General features: G+C 36.1%; 2 protein-coding genes across 5 annotated transcripts; both read left to right on the top strand.

The window, feature by feature from the left end:
* The first annotated feature begins 31 nt into the window (after positions 1-31).
* Positions 32-8,918, top strand: LOC131351414 (zinc finger protein 239-like). Of its 4 annotated transcripts, XM_058386857.1 has the most exons (3): positions 4,722-4,778; positions 5,730-5,813; positions 7,012-8,918. In XM_058386857.1, the coding sequence occupies exon 3, from the start codon at positions 7,072-7,074 to the stop codon at positions 8,116-8,118; it is 1,047 nt and encodes a 348-aa protein (XP_058242840.1). In that variant the 5' UTR covers positions 4,722-4,778; positions 5,730-5,813; positions 7,012-7,071; the 3' UTR covers positions 8,119-8,918. The 4 variants fall into 4 exon arrangements, with proteins under 4 accessions (XP_058242842.1, XP_058242843.1, XP_058242841.1 ...); XM_058386859.1 differs by lacking the exons at positions 4,722-4,778; positions 5,730-5,813 and adding an exon at positions 32-890 and having other exon boundaries at positions 7,125-8,918; XM_058386860.1 differs by lacking the exons at positions 4,722-4,778; positions 5,730-5,813 and adding an exon at positions 32-917 and having other exon boundaries at positions 7,131-8,918.
* Positions 5,772-18,870, top strand: LOC131351420 (zinc finger protein ZFP2-like). The gene is made up of 3 exons (XM_058386865.1): positions 5,772-5,813; positions 12,500-12,597; positions 13,331-18,870. The coding sequence occupies exon 3, from the start codon at positions 13,393-13,395 to the stop codon at positions 14,287-14,289; it is 897 nt and encodes a 298-aa protein (XP_058242848.1). The 5' UTR covers positions 5,772-5,813; positions 12,500-12,597; positions 13,331-13,392; the 3' UTR covers positions 14,290-18,870.
* The last annotated feature ends 1,931 nt before the right edge of the window (positions 18,871-20,801 follow it).

The following is a 20,801-nucleotide window of genomic DNA, read 5'->3' as shown; positions in this document are numbered from 1 at the left end:
TTTGTCTACCATTCTGCTACAGAGTGTAACATCATCGTCTGACTGTCTTCACAATATAAATCACCACAGCAGGATTTGTGCAGAATGGGCAAGGGCAGAATTCACTACTGCTCACAGTGTGAGAAGAGTTTTGGCAGGCTGAGTAATCTCAAACAACACATGCACATTCACACAGGAGAGAGGCCATATTGCTGTTCACATTGTGGGAAGAGTTTTAGAAGTTCAAGTGCTTTAAAAACTCACCAACGCATTCACACAGGAGAGAAGCCATATCAGTGTTCAAACTGTGGGAAGAATTTTGCACGTTCAGGTGTTTTAAAAAATCACCAGCGCATTCACACAGGAGAGAAGCCATATCAGTGCTCACACTGTGGAAAGAGTTTTATATACTCAAACTCTTTAAAATATCACCAACGCATTCACACAGGTGAAAAGCCGTATCCCTGCACACTCTGTGGAAAGTCTTTTATAGATGGAAATGCTTTAAAAACTCACCAACGCATTCACACAGGAGAGAAGCCATATCAGTGTTCAGACTGTGGGAAGAATTTTGCACGTTCAGGTGCTTTAAAAACTCACCAGCGCATTCACACAGGAGAGAAGCCATATCAGTGCTCACATTGTGCAAAGAGTTTTACACATCCAAGTGCTTTAAACTCTCACCAGCGCATTCACACAGGAGAGAAGCCATACTACTGTTCAGACTGTGGAAAGAGTTTTACACATTCACGTCATGTGATAACGCACCAGCTTATTCACACAGGAGTGAAGCCATATTACTGCTCACAATGTGAGAAGAGTTTTACCCGTTCAAGTGCTTTAAAAGCTCACCAGCGCATTCACACTGGAGAGAAGCCATATGACTGCTCACACTGTGGGAAGAGTTTTACGTGTTCAAGTACTATGAAAAAGCACCAGCTTATTCACAATAGGGAGAAATCTATTGCTGATCACAGTGTGGGAAGTGTTGTACAGATTTAATTAAGTACATTTAAACAGAACAAAGAAAGTTTTAAAAGGCATTAGAAGATTTATAGTAAAGAGAGGCCATACTTTATACACACAGTATATATACATTTTCATTACTGATGCTCTGAATCTGCAATGATGATTGTAAAGACTTTCCACAGCCTGATGAGGAGTAGGAAGACATGGTAGACTTACAAGATTTAGTGAATTAGTGACTCAGATTTTATTGTTTGACATTTTCAGTGTATATAATTTAAATTATTGCATGTATGCAATTGTCCAGGAAAGTTTTACTTAAGGATAAATTGTATTTTTGTCTTTTACTTTGGTCATTTCTTCTTTTTCAAAAAATCTGTTTTTTGTGTTTGGCCAAGTGATGACACTCTTCATGACACTGTTTGATAAACATGTGTCAAACACAGACGATCCATGACAGTTTGTTCTTCTATAATTTGAGAAATTTTGCTATTTAATATCTGTCTCTGAGTGCAGAGATTCACTGCAATTCTTTGGCAATATATTCCCTGATATCAGCATAACATTTATTATTTTAAATATATTAAGAAAAAAAATGTTGCCTTGAACTTAGTGTGAAGTAATTTTTGTAATGGTTCCTATGGACATATTCAATAGAAAGTTTTGACTGTGTCATTGATGGACTCTGCTAAGAATCTTGCATGGAAGGCAGGTGATTCACACAAGAGACAAAAATGTGTGCATGACAGCAGAGAAAAATGTAAAGCAGAAATAGATATTAATTGACATTTTGTATGTTTTGTATACTCATTAACTTTATCTACACTAATAGGTAAAAATATCTGTATAGCTGAGTGTATACACTAAATAAAATGGTCTGTCTTTGAAACTATAACTATATTTTGCTTGATTTTATTTAATCAGGTTTATTCACAGTGAAATTCAAATTTACTTAAAAATGTATGTCACTTTGCTTATATCTTTTCAAAATATAGAGACGATTGAGTCCCAGCTGTAATGTCACACTACAGTAATGGTTAATGGCCATGTAATTAGATATTCCAGGTTGATACATTACAGTATTTTTTTACCTAGCCAACTAGGTTGAAATTTTTAACTTGAGCTCGAAAGGCAGGGATAACTAACATAGGAAGATCTTTGTTTTTCCCCATCACACAAAGTTCCCCATGCAAAACTTATAATGGTAGAGAATGCAGGCATTGTCAAGGAATCTCTCAGAGTCTTAGAAATTTAATACCAAAAGTAGACTTTATTGAGAATCAGCTGAGCCAGCTAGTCCTTGGAGCACCTGAACCTTCTCTCATGAGAAAGAAAAAAAAATACTTGGTTAAGCAACCCTTACCTCACCTTACCTTTTCACATGAACATATTGAAAACTAGCATTAAGACACATGCCTGATATGGTATTGAAAGTTATTTTAACAGGTAGCAGAATTGCGAAGGTGCCAATACTTTGATTTAATAGAATTGCTCATGTCATAACTTCGCATGCACAGGTCACATTAGGATCTAAGAGGGCATTGATACATTATAAATGTATTGGCACACTCTTGTCTCATGACAATGCTGTCACCTCATTACCTTTGTTTCAATGCCTCAGACATTTCTTTCCTGTTATTTCCAAGATATCAAGTCTTGGTATTAACAGTCATCTTGTTCTTGAGACTATATTTGGCCTATATTTTATGGATAATCTTGATTCCAGTATGTTAGACACTGTTAATCTTGTATTAATCTTGGGTAAATACAATATTCATAGCTGTAAGTGGCAAGGAAAAATTCCCTCCTTCACCTTGTTTGTGTGTAACCTTGTTAAATATTTCCAGTCCTTAAAATGTATAGATAAGATGAGTAGAATGGCTAGAAAATTATACTCACATTTCTAAATCCCTGCTTTTTTAATGTCTCCTTATATTTGTGCATGTATATGCGTGTATATACACTAATGTGCAAAAGTTTGGGATCACTTGCATATTTCAGCTAGGGAGGAAGACTTTATCGGCCAATCCATCTTGTGGGAGATGCTCCAGGAAGCATGGGGTGAAATCTCATCAGATTATCTTGAAAAATTGACAGCTAGAATGCCCAAGCTGTAATTGCTGCAAAAGGTTTTTTTTTTTTTTGATGCAGTTTGAAGAAAACATTCATCATTTCCCTCAAAATCATTATTTCTTACTCTGACATGTCAGCATGTCCTGTTCTTTTTCTATATTTTCTATTAAGACTAATTTTGTGTGTGTTTCCTTGGAAAACAATACCATTTTTGAGCGATCCCAAACTTTTGAGCGGTAGTGTATAATATATATATAGTGCCAATGAAACTGTTCCATTAACTAATCAGATTTTGAGTTGGCGTCACTGGGCCCATGTAGCAGGCATACGATTACGTCAGCAATTTCACATCTTTTGATTGGATAATTGGAGTAGTCAGAGGCAGCGAACCACACAAACTAAATAATATATATATATTATATATTATATATATATAATTCACAATGGCTGACAGAGGAGAAGAAATCGATTTGGTCGCGGACATCCTTACAAATCAAAACGATTTTCTTGAAAAGTCCACCTTTGAAAATGCTTCAGGGTGGACTTTTCAAGAAAATCGTTTTGATTCTTCAAAATAGTTGGTAAAGTTTTTCAAGAACCATTTATGCTTTTGGGTTTTCTTTTTTTCTCGGTTTTCACTTTGCGTTCATTCCAGATCCCCGGGGTGGGCTGTGTTTTTTTTTTGCTGGAGTGAAAGGAAACTTGTGAGACTGAATTGTGTTAATTTGTTTTTTTGCTATATGTAATGTAATTTTATTCATGTTCGCTACAAGAGCCTGTGACACAACGCACTTTTATACAGTGTTTCATTTTTTGTGAACTGCTGACAATATTTCTCCTAAATTCAAAATATAACTATTGTTATTTAGAGTGTATATTTAAAGGAAATGACAAAACATCAAAATATCCCAAGATCACGCAGTATTTACAGAGCTTTACTAACTCAAATAAAACAAAATGCAAATAATTTGTAAACAAGTTGTGTTAATGCTTTGGCTAAACAATATTTAGAAATCAGTATTTGGTGGAATAACCCCGATTTGCATGTGTTTTGGCTCCATGCTCTCCAACAGTTTATCACATTGCTGTTGGGTAACTTTATACCACACTTTTTGCAAAAAAAGCAAACAGCTCAGCTTTGCTTGATGGTTTGTGACCATCCATCTTCCTCTTGATGACATTCCAGAGGTTTTCAATAGGGTTCAAATCTGGAGATTGAGCAGTGGTCTCTTATTTCTTTCCAGAGCTGTATATATACATATATTATGCTGCTTTGAGTGTTATTCCTGTTGTATATTTTCTTTAGTATTATTGGTCTCTTGCTGTGTTGTTTTTGTGTTCCCTGTCTTGTTTTGTACATTTCTGTGCAAAATTTATTCAAAAATAAAATAAAATCTGTTTCCGGTACAGACTGCATAGCCGAAGCCTATGAGGCTGTCACGTGATGAACCAACGACTCGCGAGATGAAGCGATTCGTTCCTTTTGTATTTACCGCGCATGCGCAACATCCTATCGGTTCTGTGCGGGAAACTTAGTTGTTGTTCCCGAGTCATATGAAGGATTGGTTCAAAATGAACATGAACAAATGGTTGATTTGACGGAAGTGTAACGAAATACGCTTTCAATCGTCCTCTAATGCTTCAGGGAGCTCGCTTTGCGATTTGAGGATATCTGCATGTTGTCTGCGTTTTACTCTTAGGAGCTTGATTTGGACAACGAGGAGCAAGCAGCAGTGGAATTGTTTGAAGAGCTCCTGGAGGTGATTACACACACTGTTACTAAGCTTATCTTAGATTAGAAGAGAAAAGAAACATCTACTTTACTAATTTAACTCTGTGCAGTAATGTGTAAGTTTAAATAAGCTACGTTTATTTATATGAATCATTAACAGCTGATTATTTAACACCGACATTACAGAAAAGAGATAGAAATTCCACTTTTTGGCCACTAGTAATAAAAAGCATGGACAAAGAATTGAAAAAGTCTCTGACTGGGACTGCTTCTCTAAAACACCAAGCTTTACTTTTAAAATCTTATTGACATTTAATGAAAAGTAGTGAAAGCTTCAAAGAAATTCATTCACAGTTGTTGAATTTAGAGAGCTTAAATCTTACTCCTAAAATAAAAGCTGTTCAAAAATCATTGAATCATTGGATTACACGTGATTTATCCTTATTGGGTCAAATCTTATTGTCTAAAACAGAAGGTTCATCGAAGCTTATTTATCTGTCATTCCCTTTATACTTCATCAAAAGTAATCAAATCATTTAACTCCATGATATTTAAACTATTATGGAAGAATAAAACTCATTACCTGCACAAATCTTAATTGTTGAATTTAGAAATATGTCTCATTTTAGTTCCAGATATGCTGGTAAGTTTTGGGTTCAATTTGTGCAGCAATATTTTTATTTTTCAATAAATGTTGCAGTATTTTATGTTATTTCTGCCATAAACATGTTACTACTAACTCTTACTAGTTTGTCCTCTTATAATCCTATGACATTTTTGTATTAATCTTATATATTTAGATATAATGGAATAATCGTGCTCTCCATACCCTGATATGGAACAATCCATCCAGTCACTTTGCATATCATTAATTGGTTCTAGATGTTCTCCTACCACACCCTAGATACAGATGATGAGTTACTAATAGTTGGCTAATGGCTGTGAAATGGCCTGTTGTTGAACTGTATTTTTTCCTTAGGTGTACTTAAAAGAGACACTGGTGTACTCACTGAGGATTCTGCTTTGAGATTACTGGGATTTAAAAAAAAATCATTTCAACTTGGTAAGTATACTTTCTATAAATAAGTAATGCATTAGACTTTAAATGAATACAAAATTTGAATTGACAATGTTTTCTTTGTTTGATGAAAAAGACATGCACAACTAATTTATTGAATATACACTATATTTCCTAAAGTTTTGGGACATCCCTCCAAATCATTCAATTCAATTGTTATTTTTCAGGGTTAGGGCTTGGCCTGTGAAAGGAACTCTTAATGCTTCACCATACCAAGACATTCTGGACAAATTCATGCTCCTAGCTTTGTGGGAACAGTTTGGGGATGACCCCTTCCTGTTCCAACATCAAGACATGGATGAGTGAGTTTGGTGTGGAGGAACTTGACTGGCCTGCACAGAGTCCTGATCTCGACCCGATAGAACACCTTTGGGATGAATTGAGTGGATGAAATGAGTGGAGGCTGCCGAAGCATTAAGAGTTCCTTGCACTGGAACTAAGGGGCCAAGCCCCTTGAATTCAAGCACATGAATTCAGTGATTTGTAGGAATGTCTCAAAACCTTTGGCAATATAGTGTATCAAATATAAAAAAAATATTTTAATGAATAAAATGTGCTGTCTTCAAATTATAATAACATTGTGCAAATATGTGTTGTGTATTTGGTTTACTAGTTTCTCCTTTATTAATCCTGCTCCATTTAATAAATTATGAAACACCAATGTAGCAGAATTTGTGTAAGTCTTATACATGTAGAGTTAAATATTAGTTGTTTTTTAGATTCCGTAAAATATTAAGTATTATGTTACTTTTAAGTATTATATTTGCAACAATAGTCTTGATGCAGAAGGTAGATCGTGATATTTTTAGTTTGGCATACATTCAGTTATTGGATTATACTGTTATTAGAAAAAGTAATTATATATTGCATAGTATTGCTAAAAGAAACAAAGTTAGATTAGATCTATGGAGCCACTAAATAGCCAGAAACCATGCTACACATAAATAACCAGACATAACCTTGAAACTCTTCTCCATGACTCTTGTAGGGAGCTCTATTGTTGAAGGAGCTGTATGTTTACCTGCTGCTTCTATATAGCAACTCATCCCTTCAGCATGTTTTTGCCTTGTTAATGACTTGCCTCTTTTCATTTTCTATTTCTGTTACTGCTGAATAAAGCACATGATGCTTGTTTAGCACCTAATAATCTAAGATTGATGTTTTGTTTACTGTTCTCTTACAGTGAAACGTCATTGTCTGGCTGTTTTCACACTAGAAATCAAAACAGAGGGATTTGTGCAGAATGGGCAAGGGCAGAATTCACTACTGTTCACAATGTGGGAAGAGTTTTGTCAGCCTGAGTATTCTCAAACAACACATGCGCATTCACACGGGAGAGAAACCATTTTGCTGTTCACAATGTGGAAAGAGTTTTGCGCAGCCAAGTATTCTCAAACAACACATGCACATTCACACAGGAGTGAAGCCTCATTGCTGCTCACACTGTGGAAAGAGTTTTAGGAACAAATGTAATGCAAAACTTCATGAGTACATTCACACAGGAGAGAAGCCGTATCATTGCTCACACTGTTGGAAGAGTTTTACACGGTCAGGTGCTTTAAAAACTCACCAGCGCATTCACACAGGAGAGAAGCCATATTGCTGCTCACACTGTGGGAGGAGTTTTAGACAGTTGAGCACTTTTAAAATTCACGAACGCATTCACACAGGAGAGAAGCCATATTACTGCTCACACTGTGGAAAGAATTTTGCACATTCACATAATTTAAAAAAACACCAGGTCATTCACACTAAAGATAAGCCATATCAGTGTTCACACTGTGGGAAGAGTTTTACACAGCTAAGTTCTGTAAAAACTCACCAGCGCATTCATACAGGGGAGAAGCCATATTACTGTTCATACTGTGGAAAGAGTTTTAGACGGACATGTGATTTAAAAACTCACCATCGCATTCACACAGGAGAGAAGCCATATCAATGCTCACACTGTGGGAAGAGTTTTACACAGCTAAGTGCTTTAAAAACTCACCAGCGCATTCACACAGGAGAGAAGCCATATCACTGCTCACACTGTGGGAAGAGTTTTAGACGGTCAGGTGCTTTAAAAACTCACCAGCTCATTCACACAGGAGAGAAGCCATATCGCTGCTCACACTGTGGAAAGAGTTTTAGACGGTCACGTGATTTAAAAAATCACCAACGCTTGCACACAGGAGTGAAACCATATTACTGTACACACTGTGGGAAGACTTTTACCTGTTCAGGTGATTTGAAAAAGCACCAGCTTATTTACAAGAGGGAGAAATGTATTGCTGATCACAATGCGTGAAGTGTTGTACAGATTTAAATAAGTACATTTACACAAAATAAAGTATGTTTTAAAAGGCATCAGAAGATTTATAGAAAGGAGAACTCGTACTATATACACACAGTATATTTTTTTTAATTCATGCGCTGAATCTGCAATGATAATTGTAAAGACTTTCCAGTGCCTGATAAGGAGTAGGAAGACATGATAGACTTATTACTTGATTTAGTGAATCAAATTTTATTGTCTGCCATGTTTACTGTTTTAAATAACACATGTATTCACTTGTCCAGAAAAGTATATTTAAGAACAAATTTAATTTTTGTATTTTACACTAATATTTTTTTCATAAAAAAAAAACCCTTCTATGTTACAACTCTCAAAGTACAGGTATGAACTCACTATTCAGTATGTTCAGTGCAGGTTGGTTCATTATAGACTCCAGTCTAAGCCTTACTCTGTGCAGCCAAAACCTAGACTGGGCTGTAACAATTTACCATTGTAAAAGTGTTCTTCTGGCTGTGAATGTGATTAAAATAAACTTTACATTATTGACTAATCTTTTCTATATAATTATATAGCTTAATTTTCCATTTTTTCTCTATGATTCAAGCCAATACCTCCATCTCTGCTAAGTTTGCTATTTCTCAAATGCCTTGCGGAAAGTCACCAGGTCCAGGTGGCCCCATGACAGAGTTCTATAAATTCTTTTGGGCCGATATTAAAGATCTTATATATGATGCTTTTAAGGAGTGTATTAATAATTCTGTTTTGTCACCAACAATGAAAAAAGGTATAATTATGCTGATACCCAAACCAAACAAAGATAAAATGTCCATGGACAATTGGAAACCTATTACACTTCTTTATTGTGATTATTAGCGTTTTGCACTTGTTTATGCTAATAGATTAAGGACTGGCTTTTTAAAAATAATTGATGAAACTCGGTCAGCATTTATAAAAGGAAGACTTTCATAATCATATTCGCTTAGTTTTAGATATGCTTGATTATAATTCACTGATCTCGCATGATAGCTTTATTTTATTCTTAGATTTTCTTAAAGCCTTTGATTCTGTAGAGCACCTGTTTCTGTTCAAGACTTTGGAACTTTTTGGTTTTGGAACGGATTTTTGCAATATTATTCAAATACTTTATAATGATAGAAATAGTAGTGTATCTCTCAGAAGCGGCCTTTCAAGAAGGTTCTCAGTTAAACGGGGTATCTGACAGGGATGTCCAATTAGCCCTCTTTTATTCCTCTTAGCTGCAGAATTCCTGTATATCCTCAGATATACGAGGTATTGAAATTTTGGGGGTGAAATTTGTAATTAGCCAATTCGCTGATGATGTAGTCCTTTTTCTAAAAAACAAGAATATGGTTTCAATAGCAATTGATAAAATAATCTGCTTTTCTAAAGCATCTGGACTGACTGAATCTTACGAAGTGTGAACTTTTGGCTGTTAATGATTACGACTTTACCAGCATAGTTAAAATTCCAGTGAAAAATGAGGTAAAGTATATTGGTCTTGTGATTTCAAAGAACCCACATGACATCGAGAGCTTAAATTTTACTCCTAAAATAAAAGCTGCTCAAAAATCATTCAATCATTGGCTCACACGTGATTTATCCTTATTGGGTCAAATCTTATTGTCTAAAACAGAAGGTTTTTTGAAGCTTATTTATCCGTGTCATTCCCTGTATACTTCATCAAAAGTAATAAAATCATTTAACTCCATAATATTTAAACTATTATGGAAGAATAAAACTCATTACCTGCGCAAATCTCAGTTAGGCAAGGATTATGAAAATGGGGGTCTAAGAGCCATGGAACTTGAATCTGTAATTGCATCTTTTAGAATCAAATGGTTAAAAAAGTGTATTTCTCAGCCTCACTCTATATATTGCCATATCTCTAACAACATTTTTAACATGGTTGGAGGTATTGATTTCTTACTCAAATGTGGCTTTGAGGTGTCTAAAATTCCGGTGAAGTTATCCAACTTCCACAAACAAGTCTTACTCTTTGGGAAAATGTTATTTACCCACAATTTTTTTCCACACAATTTATTATTGTGGAATAACAGGCCTATTTTTATAAACAAGGAGTCTCTCTATAAAGCTGACTGGTTTAACAGTGGTGTAAAAAATTTTCATGATTTATTGATCTCCAGTGGTCAAATACAATCTTACAAAGATTTTATTAGAAAGTACGGGATTAGTACATCAAGAAAAGGATATCAAAAAGTTTGCAAAGCAGTCCCTATTCCTCTTCTTTGAATGTTACAAGGTTGTATGCAACTGTCTTGGGGAAAACCTTCTTTGCATTCCTCAAAAATGGAAAAATTCCCTCCTTCTCCTTGTTTGTGTAACATTATTAAATACTTCCAGTCCTTAAAATGTATAGATAAGATGAGTAGAATGGCTAGAAAATTATACTCACATTTCTAAATCCCTGCTTTTTTAATGTCTCCTTATATTTGTGCATGTATATGCGTATATACACTAATGTGCAAAAGTTTGGGATCACTTGCATATTTCAGCTAGGGAGGAAGACTTTATCGGCCAATCCATCTTGTGGGAGATGCTTCAGGAAGCATGGGGTGAAATCTCATCAGATTATCTTGAAAAAATTGACAGCTAGAATGCCCAAACTGTAAGTGCTGCAAAAGGTGTTTTTTTTTATACAAAGTTTGAAGAAAACAATTTAAACAATTTAATGAAACAAAAGCCAACAACAGTGGTGGGTATACCACAACAAAAAATGTCAATGGCAAAGACAAAAGAAATTAGTTTAGACTTGAGAAATAGAATTGTTCATGCTCACAAAGGAGGAGAAGGATATACAAGTTTATCAAAGTGTTTTCAAGTGTCAAGAACTGCTGTGAGAAGTATTATCAAGAGGTTTAAAGAGACCCACACAGTGTAAAACAAGACTGGCAGAGGCAGGAAGCGAAAGATTTCAAAAACTTTGGAAAGAATACTAGTGAGAGAGGTTCCTAAAGACCCAAGAAAAACTGCCAGGACACTAGTGAATGACTTAGCAAAGTCTGGGATTGATGTATGAACAAAGACAGTCACTAGAGCCTTGCACAGGAATAGACTGCGAGGTTGCCGACCAAGAAAGACTCCACTTCTGAAGAAGAGACACCTACAAGCTAGACTGAAGTTTGCTAAGGACAACCTGGAAAATGTCCTTTGGTCAGATGAGACAAAACTAGAGCTCTTTGGCCATAGAGATGTTGCCTATGTTTGGAGAAAGAAGGGGAGAGGTGTTCAACCCAAAGAACCCAACTCTTCCCACAGTGAAGAGTATAATGCTGTGGGGATGTTTCAGTGTGTTTGGAACTGGGAATCTCGTCAGGGTTGAAGGAACCATGAAAAAGGAAGACTACGAGGAGATTCTGAGAGACAACCTCAGACAGTCTGCAACAAAACTTGGTCTGAGTCGACATTTTGTCTTCCAGCATGATAACGACCCAAAGCATACCTCACTTCTGGTGAGGAACTACTTACAAAGGAGCAAAGTGAACGTCCTTGACTGGCCTGCACAAAGCCCAGACTTAAATCCAATAGAAAATCTGTGGGGCACACTAAAGTCCAGAGTTCATGCCAGAAGACCAACAAATCTGGAGGAGCTTGAGAGATTCGCTAAGGAGGAATGGGCTGCCACTCCTCAGGAGACATGCTTGAAACTTGTTGAGAACTACAACAAACGACTTTTCTTAATGCTTCACCATACCAAGACATTTTGGACAAACTCATGCTTCTAGCTTTGTGGGAATCGTTTGGGGATGACCCCTTCCTGTTCTAACATCAAGACATGGATGAGCGAGTTTGGTGTGGAGGAACTTGACTGGCCTGCACAGAGTCCCGACCTCGACCTGATAGAACACCTTTGGGATGAATTTGTGTGGAGACTGCTGAAGCATTAAGAGTCCCTTGCACTGGAACTAAGGGGCCAAGCCCAACCCCTGATAAACAACACATGAATTCAATGATTTGTAGGAATGTCCCAAAACCTTTATAATATATATTTTATATATTATTAAAAAAGAATATTTTAATGAATAAAATGTGCTGTCTTCAAATTATAATAGCATTATGCAAATATGCATTGTGTATTGGGTTTACTAGTTTCTCCTTTTTAATCCTGCTCCATTTCATAAATTATGAAACAGCAATGTAGCAGAATTTGTGTAAGTCTTATACATGTAGAGTTACATATTAGATTCCCAATATTTTTGCTCTCCATCCATCGTCCCAGTTATATTGCATATCTTTAATTGACCTGATTGTTATAGATGTTCACCTGCCACACCCCAGACTCAGATGATGAGGTCATAATAGTTGGCTAATGGCTGTGAAATGGCCTGTTGTTGAACTGTGTCTTTGTCCTCAGGTGTACTTAAAGGAGACACGCTGCCATTTTACTTGAGGTCCTCACACAGAAGACTGCTGTGAAATTACAGGGATTTAAAAAAAGATCATTTCAACTTGGTAAGTTTTCATTCTTCTTTCAGATATAATAAATAATGCATTTGAATTTAGATAAATACTGAGTACATTACTGTGACTTTGTATTTGACAATTATTTCTTTATTTGCTAAAAATAGATGAATAATATGTGCATAAATATTTTATTGTGTATAAATCTCATTGTATTCTCATGAATTAAATGGTCTGTCTTCAAAATATAACTACATATGCCCGATTTCATGTAATACTTTTAAAATAAAACAACTGTTTAATGATTAAATAATTTTAAAGAAATTAGTTTTTTAGCTATTCCATAAGAAATATTAAGAATTATGTTACTTTTAAGTATTATATTTGCAACAATAGTCTTGATGCTGAAGGAAGATGGATGATATTTTTAGCTTGGCAGCATATATTCAGTTATTGAATGGTACTGTTTTAGAAAAAGTAATTATATTTTGCATAGTATTGCTAAAAGAAACAAAGTTTGAGGAGACCTATTGAGCCACTAAATGGCCAGAAACCATGCTACACATAAATAGCATGGAGCTCTAATCTTGAAGGAGCTGCATGTTTACCTGCTAGCATGCTGTTTGATATAGAATCTCATCTTTCAACATGTTTTTGCCCTGTTTATTTACTTACAATTTTTTTACTCTTTCCCTTTCCTGTTTCTGTGACTGAAGAATAAAGCACAAGATACTTGTTTAGCACCTAATACAAGATTGCTGTTTTGTCTACCATTCTGCTACAGAGTGTAACATCATCGTCTGACTGTCTTCACAATATAAGTCACCACAGCGGGATTTGTGCAGAATGGGCAAGGGCAGAATTCACTACTGCTCACAGTGTGAGAAGAGTTTTGCCAGCCTGAGAAATCTCAAACAACACATGTGCATTCACACAGGAGAGAAACCATATTGCTGTTCACATTGTCGGAAGAGTTTTAGAAGTTCAAGTTCTTTAAAATACCACCAACGCATTCACACAGGAGAGAAGCCATATCAGTGCTCACACTGTGGAAAGAGTTTTATACACTTAAACTCTTTAAAATACCACCAACGCATTCACACAGGAGAGAAGCCATATCAGTGCTCACACTGTGGAAAGAGTTTTATACATTTAAACTCTTTAAAATATCACCAACGCATTCACACAGGAGAAAAGCTGTATCCCTGCACACTATGTGGAAAGTGTTTTATAAATGGAAATGCTTTAAAAGTTCACCAACGCATTCACACAGGAGAGAAGCCATATCAGTGTTCAGACTGTGGGAAGAATTTTGCACAATCAGGTGCTTTAAAAGTTCACCAGCGCATTCACACAGGAGAGAAGCCATATCAGTGCTCACAGTGTGGGAAGAGTTTTACACATTCAAGTGCTTTAAACTCTCACCAGCGCATTCACACAGGAGAGAAGCCCTATTACTGTTCATACTGTGCAAAGAGTTTTACACATTCACGTCATGTGATAACGCACCAGCTTATTCACACAGGAGTGAAGCCATATTACTGCTCACAATGTGAGAAGAGTTTTACCCGTTCAAGTGCTTTAAAAACTCACCAGCGCATTCACACTGGAGAGAAGCCATATGACTGCTCAAACTGTGGGAAGAGTTTTACGTGTTCAAGTAATTTGAGAAAGCACCAGCTTATTCACAATAGGGAGAAATCTACTGCTGATCACAATGTGGGAAGCGTTGTACAGATTTAATTAAGTACATTTAAACAGAACAATGAAAGTTTTAAAAGGCATTAGAAGATTTATAGTAAACAGAGGCCATACTTTATACACACAGTATACAGTTGAAACCAGATATTTACATACACTTCAGAAAAAAACTTTTTTTTCTTTACTGTCAAACATTAAATCAGAGTAAACTTTTTCTGTTTTAGATCAATAAATATTAACATATTTTTTGCATTTGTTAAATGTCAGAATCAAGCGAGGGAGAATTTTTATGTATTTTTTTTTATCACTTTCATCAAAGTCAGAAGTATACATACACTAAGTTTATTGTGTCTTTAAACAAAAAGAAAACTCCAGATGATTCCATTCTGAGCTTAAGAAGCTTCTGATAGGTCAATTGATTCCATTTGAGTTAATTGGTGGCACACCTGTGGATGCATATAAAGGCACACCTCAAACACAGAGCCTCTTTCTTTGACATCATAGGAAAATCAAGACATCAGGAAAAGAATTGTGGACCTCCACAAGTGTGGCTCATCCTTAGGTGCAATTTCCAGATGCCTGAAGGTCCCACGTTCATCCGTTCAGACAATAATATGCAAGTATAAAAAAACATGGGAATGTATGACCATCATACCACTCAGGAAGGAGACGGATTCTGAGTCCCAGAGAGGAACGTTTTTTGGTGCGAAATGTGCAAATCAACCCCAGGACAACAGCAAAAGACCTTGTGAAGATGCTGGCTGAAACTGGTTATCCACAGTAAAACGAGTCCTGTACCACCATGAGCTGAAAGGTTACTCTGGGAGGAGAAAGCCATTACACCTTAAAAAGGCCAGACTACCGTTTGCAACTGCACATGAGGACAAAAATCTTAATTTCTGGAGACATGTCCTGTGGTCTGATGAAACAAAAATTGAACTGTTCGGCCATAATGATAAACGGAATATTTGGAGGAAAAAAGGCAAAGCTTTGAAGCCTCAGAACACCATCCCAACTGTGAAGTATGGGGGTGGTAGTATAATGTTGTGGGGCTGCTGTGCTGCAGAAGGGACTGGTGCACTTCACAAAATAGTTGGCATCATGAGAAAAGAAAATTATGTGGATATATTGAAGCAACATCTGAAGACATCAGCCAGGAAGTTAAAGCTTAGGCGCAAATGGGTCTTCCAAATGGACAATGACCCCAAGCATACCTCCAAATTAGTTACAAAGTGGCTTAAAGACAACAAAGTCAAGGTATTGGAGTGGCCATCACAAAGCCCTGATCTCAATCCCATAGAAAATTTGTGGGCGGCACTGAAAAGGCAGGTGCGAGCAAGAAGGCCTACAAACCTGACCTAGTTACACCAGTTCTGTCAAGAGGAGTGGGCCAAAATTCCAGCAAATTATTGTAGAAATCTTGTGGAACGATACCCAAAACATTTGGCCCAAGTGAAACAGTTTCAGGGCAATTCTACCAAATACTAAGGAAGTGTATGTAAATTTTTAACTGATGAAAGTAATAAAAAAAAAATTCCATAAAATTCTCCCTTGCTTGATTCTGAAATTTAACAAATGCAAAAAATATGTTAATATTTATTGATCTAAAACAGAAAAAGTTTACTCTGATTTAATGTTTGACACTAAAGAAAAAAAAGTTTTTGTGTTTTTTTCTGAAGTGTATGTAAATATCTGGTTCTAACTGTATATACATTTTCATTACTGATGCTCTGAATCTGCAATGATGTTTGTAAAGACTTTCCATGGCCTGATGAGGTGTAGGAAGGCATGGTAGACGTACAAGATTTAGTGAATTAGTAACTCAGATTTTATTGTTTGCCATATTCAGTGTACAGTGAGGGAAAAAATTATTTGATCCCCTGCTGATTTTGTACGTTTGCCCACTGACAAAGAAATGATCAGTCTGTAATTTTAATGGTAGTATTTGAACAGTGAGAGGCAGAATAACAACAAAAAAATCCAGAAAAACGCATTTCATAAAAGTTATACATTGATTTGCATTTTAATGAGTGAAATAAGTATTTGATCCCCTATCAATCAGAAAGATTTCTGCCTCCCTGGTGTCTTTTATACAGGTAACGAGCTGAGATTACAGTAGGAGCACTCTCGGGGAGTGCTCTTAATCTCAGCTCGTTAACTGTATGAAAGACACCCTGTCCACAGAAGGAAGCAATCAATCAGATTCCAAACTCTCCATCATGGCCAAGACCAAAGAGCTGTCCATGGATGTCAGGGACAAGATTGTAGACCTACACAAGGCTGGAATGAGCTACAAGACCATCACCAAGCAGCTTGGTGAGAAGGTGACAACAGTTGGTGAAATTATTCCCAAATGGAAGAAACACAAAAGGACTGTCAATCTTCCTCGGCCTGGGGCTCCATGCAAGATCTCACCTCATGGAGTTTCAATGATCATGAGAACGGTGAGGAATCAGCCCAGAATTACACTGGAGGATTTTGTCAATGATCTCAAGGCAGCTGGGACCATAGTCACCAAGAATTGGTAACACACTATGCCGTGAAAGACTGAAATCCAGTAGCGCCCGCAAGGTCCCCCTGCTAAAGAAAGCACATGTACAGGCTCATCTGAAGTTTGCCAGTGAACATCTGAATGATTCAGAGGAGAACTGGGTGAAAGTGTTGTGGTCAAATGTGACCAAAATCCAGCTCTTTGGCATCAACTCAACTCACCGTGTTTGGAGGAGGAGGAATGCTGCCTATGACTCCAAGAAGACCATCCTCACCGTCAAACATGGAGGTGGAAATATTATGCTTTGGGGATGTTTTTCTGCTAAGAGGACAGGACAACCGCACCGCATCAAAGGGACAATGGACGGAGCCATGTACCATCAAATCTTGAGTGAGAACCTCCTTCCCTCAGCCAGGGCACTGAAAATGGGTCGTGGATGGATATTCCATCCTGACAATGACCCAAAACACACGGCCAAGGCAACAAAGGAGTGGTTCAAAAAGAAGCACATTAAGGTCCTGTAGTGGCCTAGCCATTCTCCAGACCTTAATCCCATAGAAAATCTGTGGAGGAAGCTGAAGGGTCAGCCACAAAACCTTAATGACTTGGAGAGGATCTGCAAAGAGGAGTGGGCCCAAATTCCTTGAGATGTGAGATGTGTGCAAACCTGGTCGCCAACTACGAGAAATGTCTGATTGCCAACAAGGGTTTGCCACCAAGTACTAAGTCATGTTTTGCAAAGGAGTCAAATACTTATTTCACTCAATAAAATGCAAATCAATGTATAACTTTTTTGAAATGTGTTTTTCTGGATTTTTTTTGTTGTTATTCTGTCTCTCACTGTTTAGATAAACCTACCATTAAAATTACAGACTGATCATTTCTTTGTCAGTGGGCAAATGTACAAAATCAGCAGGGGATCAAATAATTTTTTCCCTCACTGTATATAATTTCAATTAATGCATGTATGCAATTGTCCAGGAAAGTTTTACTTAAGAACAAATTGTATTTTTGTCTCTTACTTTGGTCATTTCTTCTTTTTCAAAAAATCTGTTTTTTTGTGTATATTGTGTGTTTAGTCTGTGCAGGTTGTCCATGACAGTTTGTTCTTCCATAATTTAGTTAGTCCTTTTCATAATAAAGTTGCCAAACTAGCCAGAAAACATGTTAATCACCGCAACACTGATGTCTTCTACTGATGTCTTTTGTTTATCTGTAGATAACACTGAATATTACACATTTCTTCTCTAAATTTTGAGAAGTTTTGCTATTTAATCTCTGTCTTTGTGTGGTTCTTTGGCAATATATTCTCTAATATCAGCATAACATTTATTATTTTAAATATATTAAGAAAAGAAATGTTACCTTTAACTTAATGTGTGTGAAGTAATTTTTGTAATGGTTCCTATGGACATATTCAATAGAAAGTTTTGACTGTGTTATTGATGGACTGTGCTCAGCCAATCAGAATCTTGCATGGTGAAGCACACGAGAGAAAATGTGTGCATGACAGCAGAGAAAAATGTAAAGCAGAAATACATATTAATTGACATTTTGTATTTTTTGTATGTTCATTAACTTCATCTACACTAATAGATAAAAATACCTGTATAGCTGTGTATATACTAAATAAAATGGTCTGTCTTTGAAACCATATTTTGCTTGATTTTATTTAATCAGGTTTATTCACAGTGAAATTCAAATTTACATAAAAAATTATGTCACTTTGTTTATATCTTTTCAAAAGTTGGCATGACATTTATTTGATAAATGTGACTAATGTAACGTTTAAATTTTATTTTAGAAGCTTATTCAGGCATTACTGGCAAATTACACCATTATATCAATCACAACTGGTATTGGGTACTTAAACTCCTCTATACTTTAACACACTGAATGTGTGCAACAATGTCAAAGTTCACACCATTTTATTTTCCTTAAATGTTACAGTATTTTCTTAGTTGACTGTATTATGTTTTATTGTAATATTTTGTTCTCCATACCCTGATATGGTAACAATCTATCCAGTTACTTTGCATGTCTTTAATTGACCTGATAGTTCTAGATGTTCACCTGCCACACCCCAGACTCAGATGATGAGGTGGTAATAGTTGGTTAATGGCTTTGAAATGGCTGTTAAACAGTGTCTTTGTCCTCAGGTATACTTAAAGGAGACACTTTAGTTGGCACAGAAGACGTGAAATTACTGGGATTTAAAAAAAAAAAAAGGTCATTTCAACCTGGTAAGTTTTCTTTCTTTAAAAATATGAATAAAACAATGTATCTGAATTTAGATAAATACTCAATACATTACTGTGACTTTGCATTCGACAATTAACTTTAGCATGGTCCAAACATGCAGTCCCAGTGAAACTGTTTTATATTGCGCTAATCTCTTCAGCATACAATTTTGTCTTGTTTATTTACTTTCCTCTTTCCATTTTCTGTTTCTGTGACTGAAGAGTAAAGCAAATGATTCTTGTTTACCGTTCTGTTACAGAGTGAAACATCATCATCATCTGTCTGTCTTCACAATATAAATCACCACAAAGGGATTTGTGAAAAATGGGCAAGGGAAGAATTCACTACTGCTCACAGTGTGGGAAGAGTTTTTGCAAGCTGAGTAATCTCAAACAACATATGCGTGTTCACACTGGAGAGAGGCCATATTGCTGTTCACAATGTGGAAAGAGTTTTGCACAACTAAGTCAATTAAACACACATCAGCACCTTCACACAGGAGAGAAGCCATATCATTGCTCACAGTGTGGGAAGAGTTTTGCACATTCAAACGCTTTAAAAGTTCACCAACGCATTCACACAGGAGAGAAGCCGTATCACTGCTCACAGTGTGGGAAGAGTTTTGTTTGCAGTTGGTATCTCAAAAAACATGAACGTTTTCACAGAGGAGAAAAGCCCTATTGCTGTTCAAACTGTGGAAAGGGCTTTAGAGACACAGAGGATTAAAAAGTTCATGAGCGCATTCATACAGGAGTATAGCAATATTGCTGCTCACACTGTGGGAACAGTTTTACACGATCAAGTGATCTGAAAAAGCAACAGCTTATTCAGAATTGCTGTACTGCTGTATTGTCACAATGTGGGAAGTGTTGTAGAGATTCATCCAAAAAAAACTACATACACAAAGTATTTTCATTATTCCTGTGCTGAATTTTGTGTATAATTGTGTGTTCAGTCTGTGCAGTTCCAGACTGGGCCATCACAGTTTTACCATTGTAAAAGTGACCTGGGAAGATCATTGGTGCAACTATTTAAGGAATAAGAAGGGAATAAAGGAGGAGGGTTGTAGAAGTGGTGTGTTTGGAGTGTACATTGGTGGTACTTGTGATTGTTGTTTTGAGTTCTCTGTTCTGGTTTTGACGTGTGCCTGTGTTTCCCTGACTTTGAACTTGGTTTTCACTTTGGACGTGTAACTAAATGTTAGAGTGTTTTCTTCTTTGTACTTTGCTGTATTCTGTCATCTGTATACAAATATGTGTTGTGTATTAGGCTTACTAGTTTGTCCTTTTGTAATACTTCTCAGTTTCAGAAAATATGAAGCAGCAACGTATCAAAATTTTAATGTGAAACTTGTACATGTAGAGTTACATATTAGATTCCTAATATTCTGCTCTCCATACCATGATATGGGAACAATCTATCCAGTTACTTTTCATATCTTTAATTGACCTGATGGTTCTAGATATTCTGGCTGCAGAAGAGTGCTGTGAAATTACAGGGATTTAAAAAAGATCATTTCAACTTGGTAAGTTTTCATTCTTCTTTCAAATATAACAAATAATGCATTTGAATTTAGATAAATAGTCAGTACATTACTGTGACTTTGTATTCGACAATTATTTCTTTATTTTATAAAATAGATGAATAATATGTGTGTAAACATTTGTGTGTATAAATCTGTGTATTCTCATGAATTAAATGGTCTGTGTCCAAATTATAGCTACATATGCCCGATACTTTTAAAATAAAACAACTGTTCAATAATTACATAATTTTAAAGAAATGTTTTTTAGCTATTCCATAAGAAATATTAAGAATTATG

This window comes from Hemibagrus wyckioides, linkage group LG03 (genome assembly GCF_019097595.1).
Source record: "Hemibagrus wyckioides isolate EC202008001 linkage group LG03, SWU_Hwy_1.0, whole genome shotgun sequence".
Taxonomy (NCBI): Eukaryota; Metazoa; Chordata; class Actinopteri; order Siluriformes; family Bagridae; genus Hemibagrus; species Hemibagrus wyckioides.
This window is presented reverse-complemented; position numbering and strand designations above follow the sequence as displayed.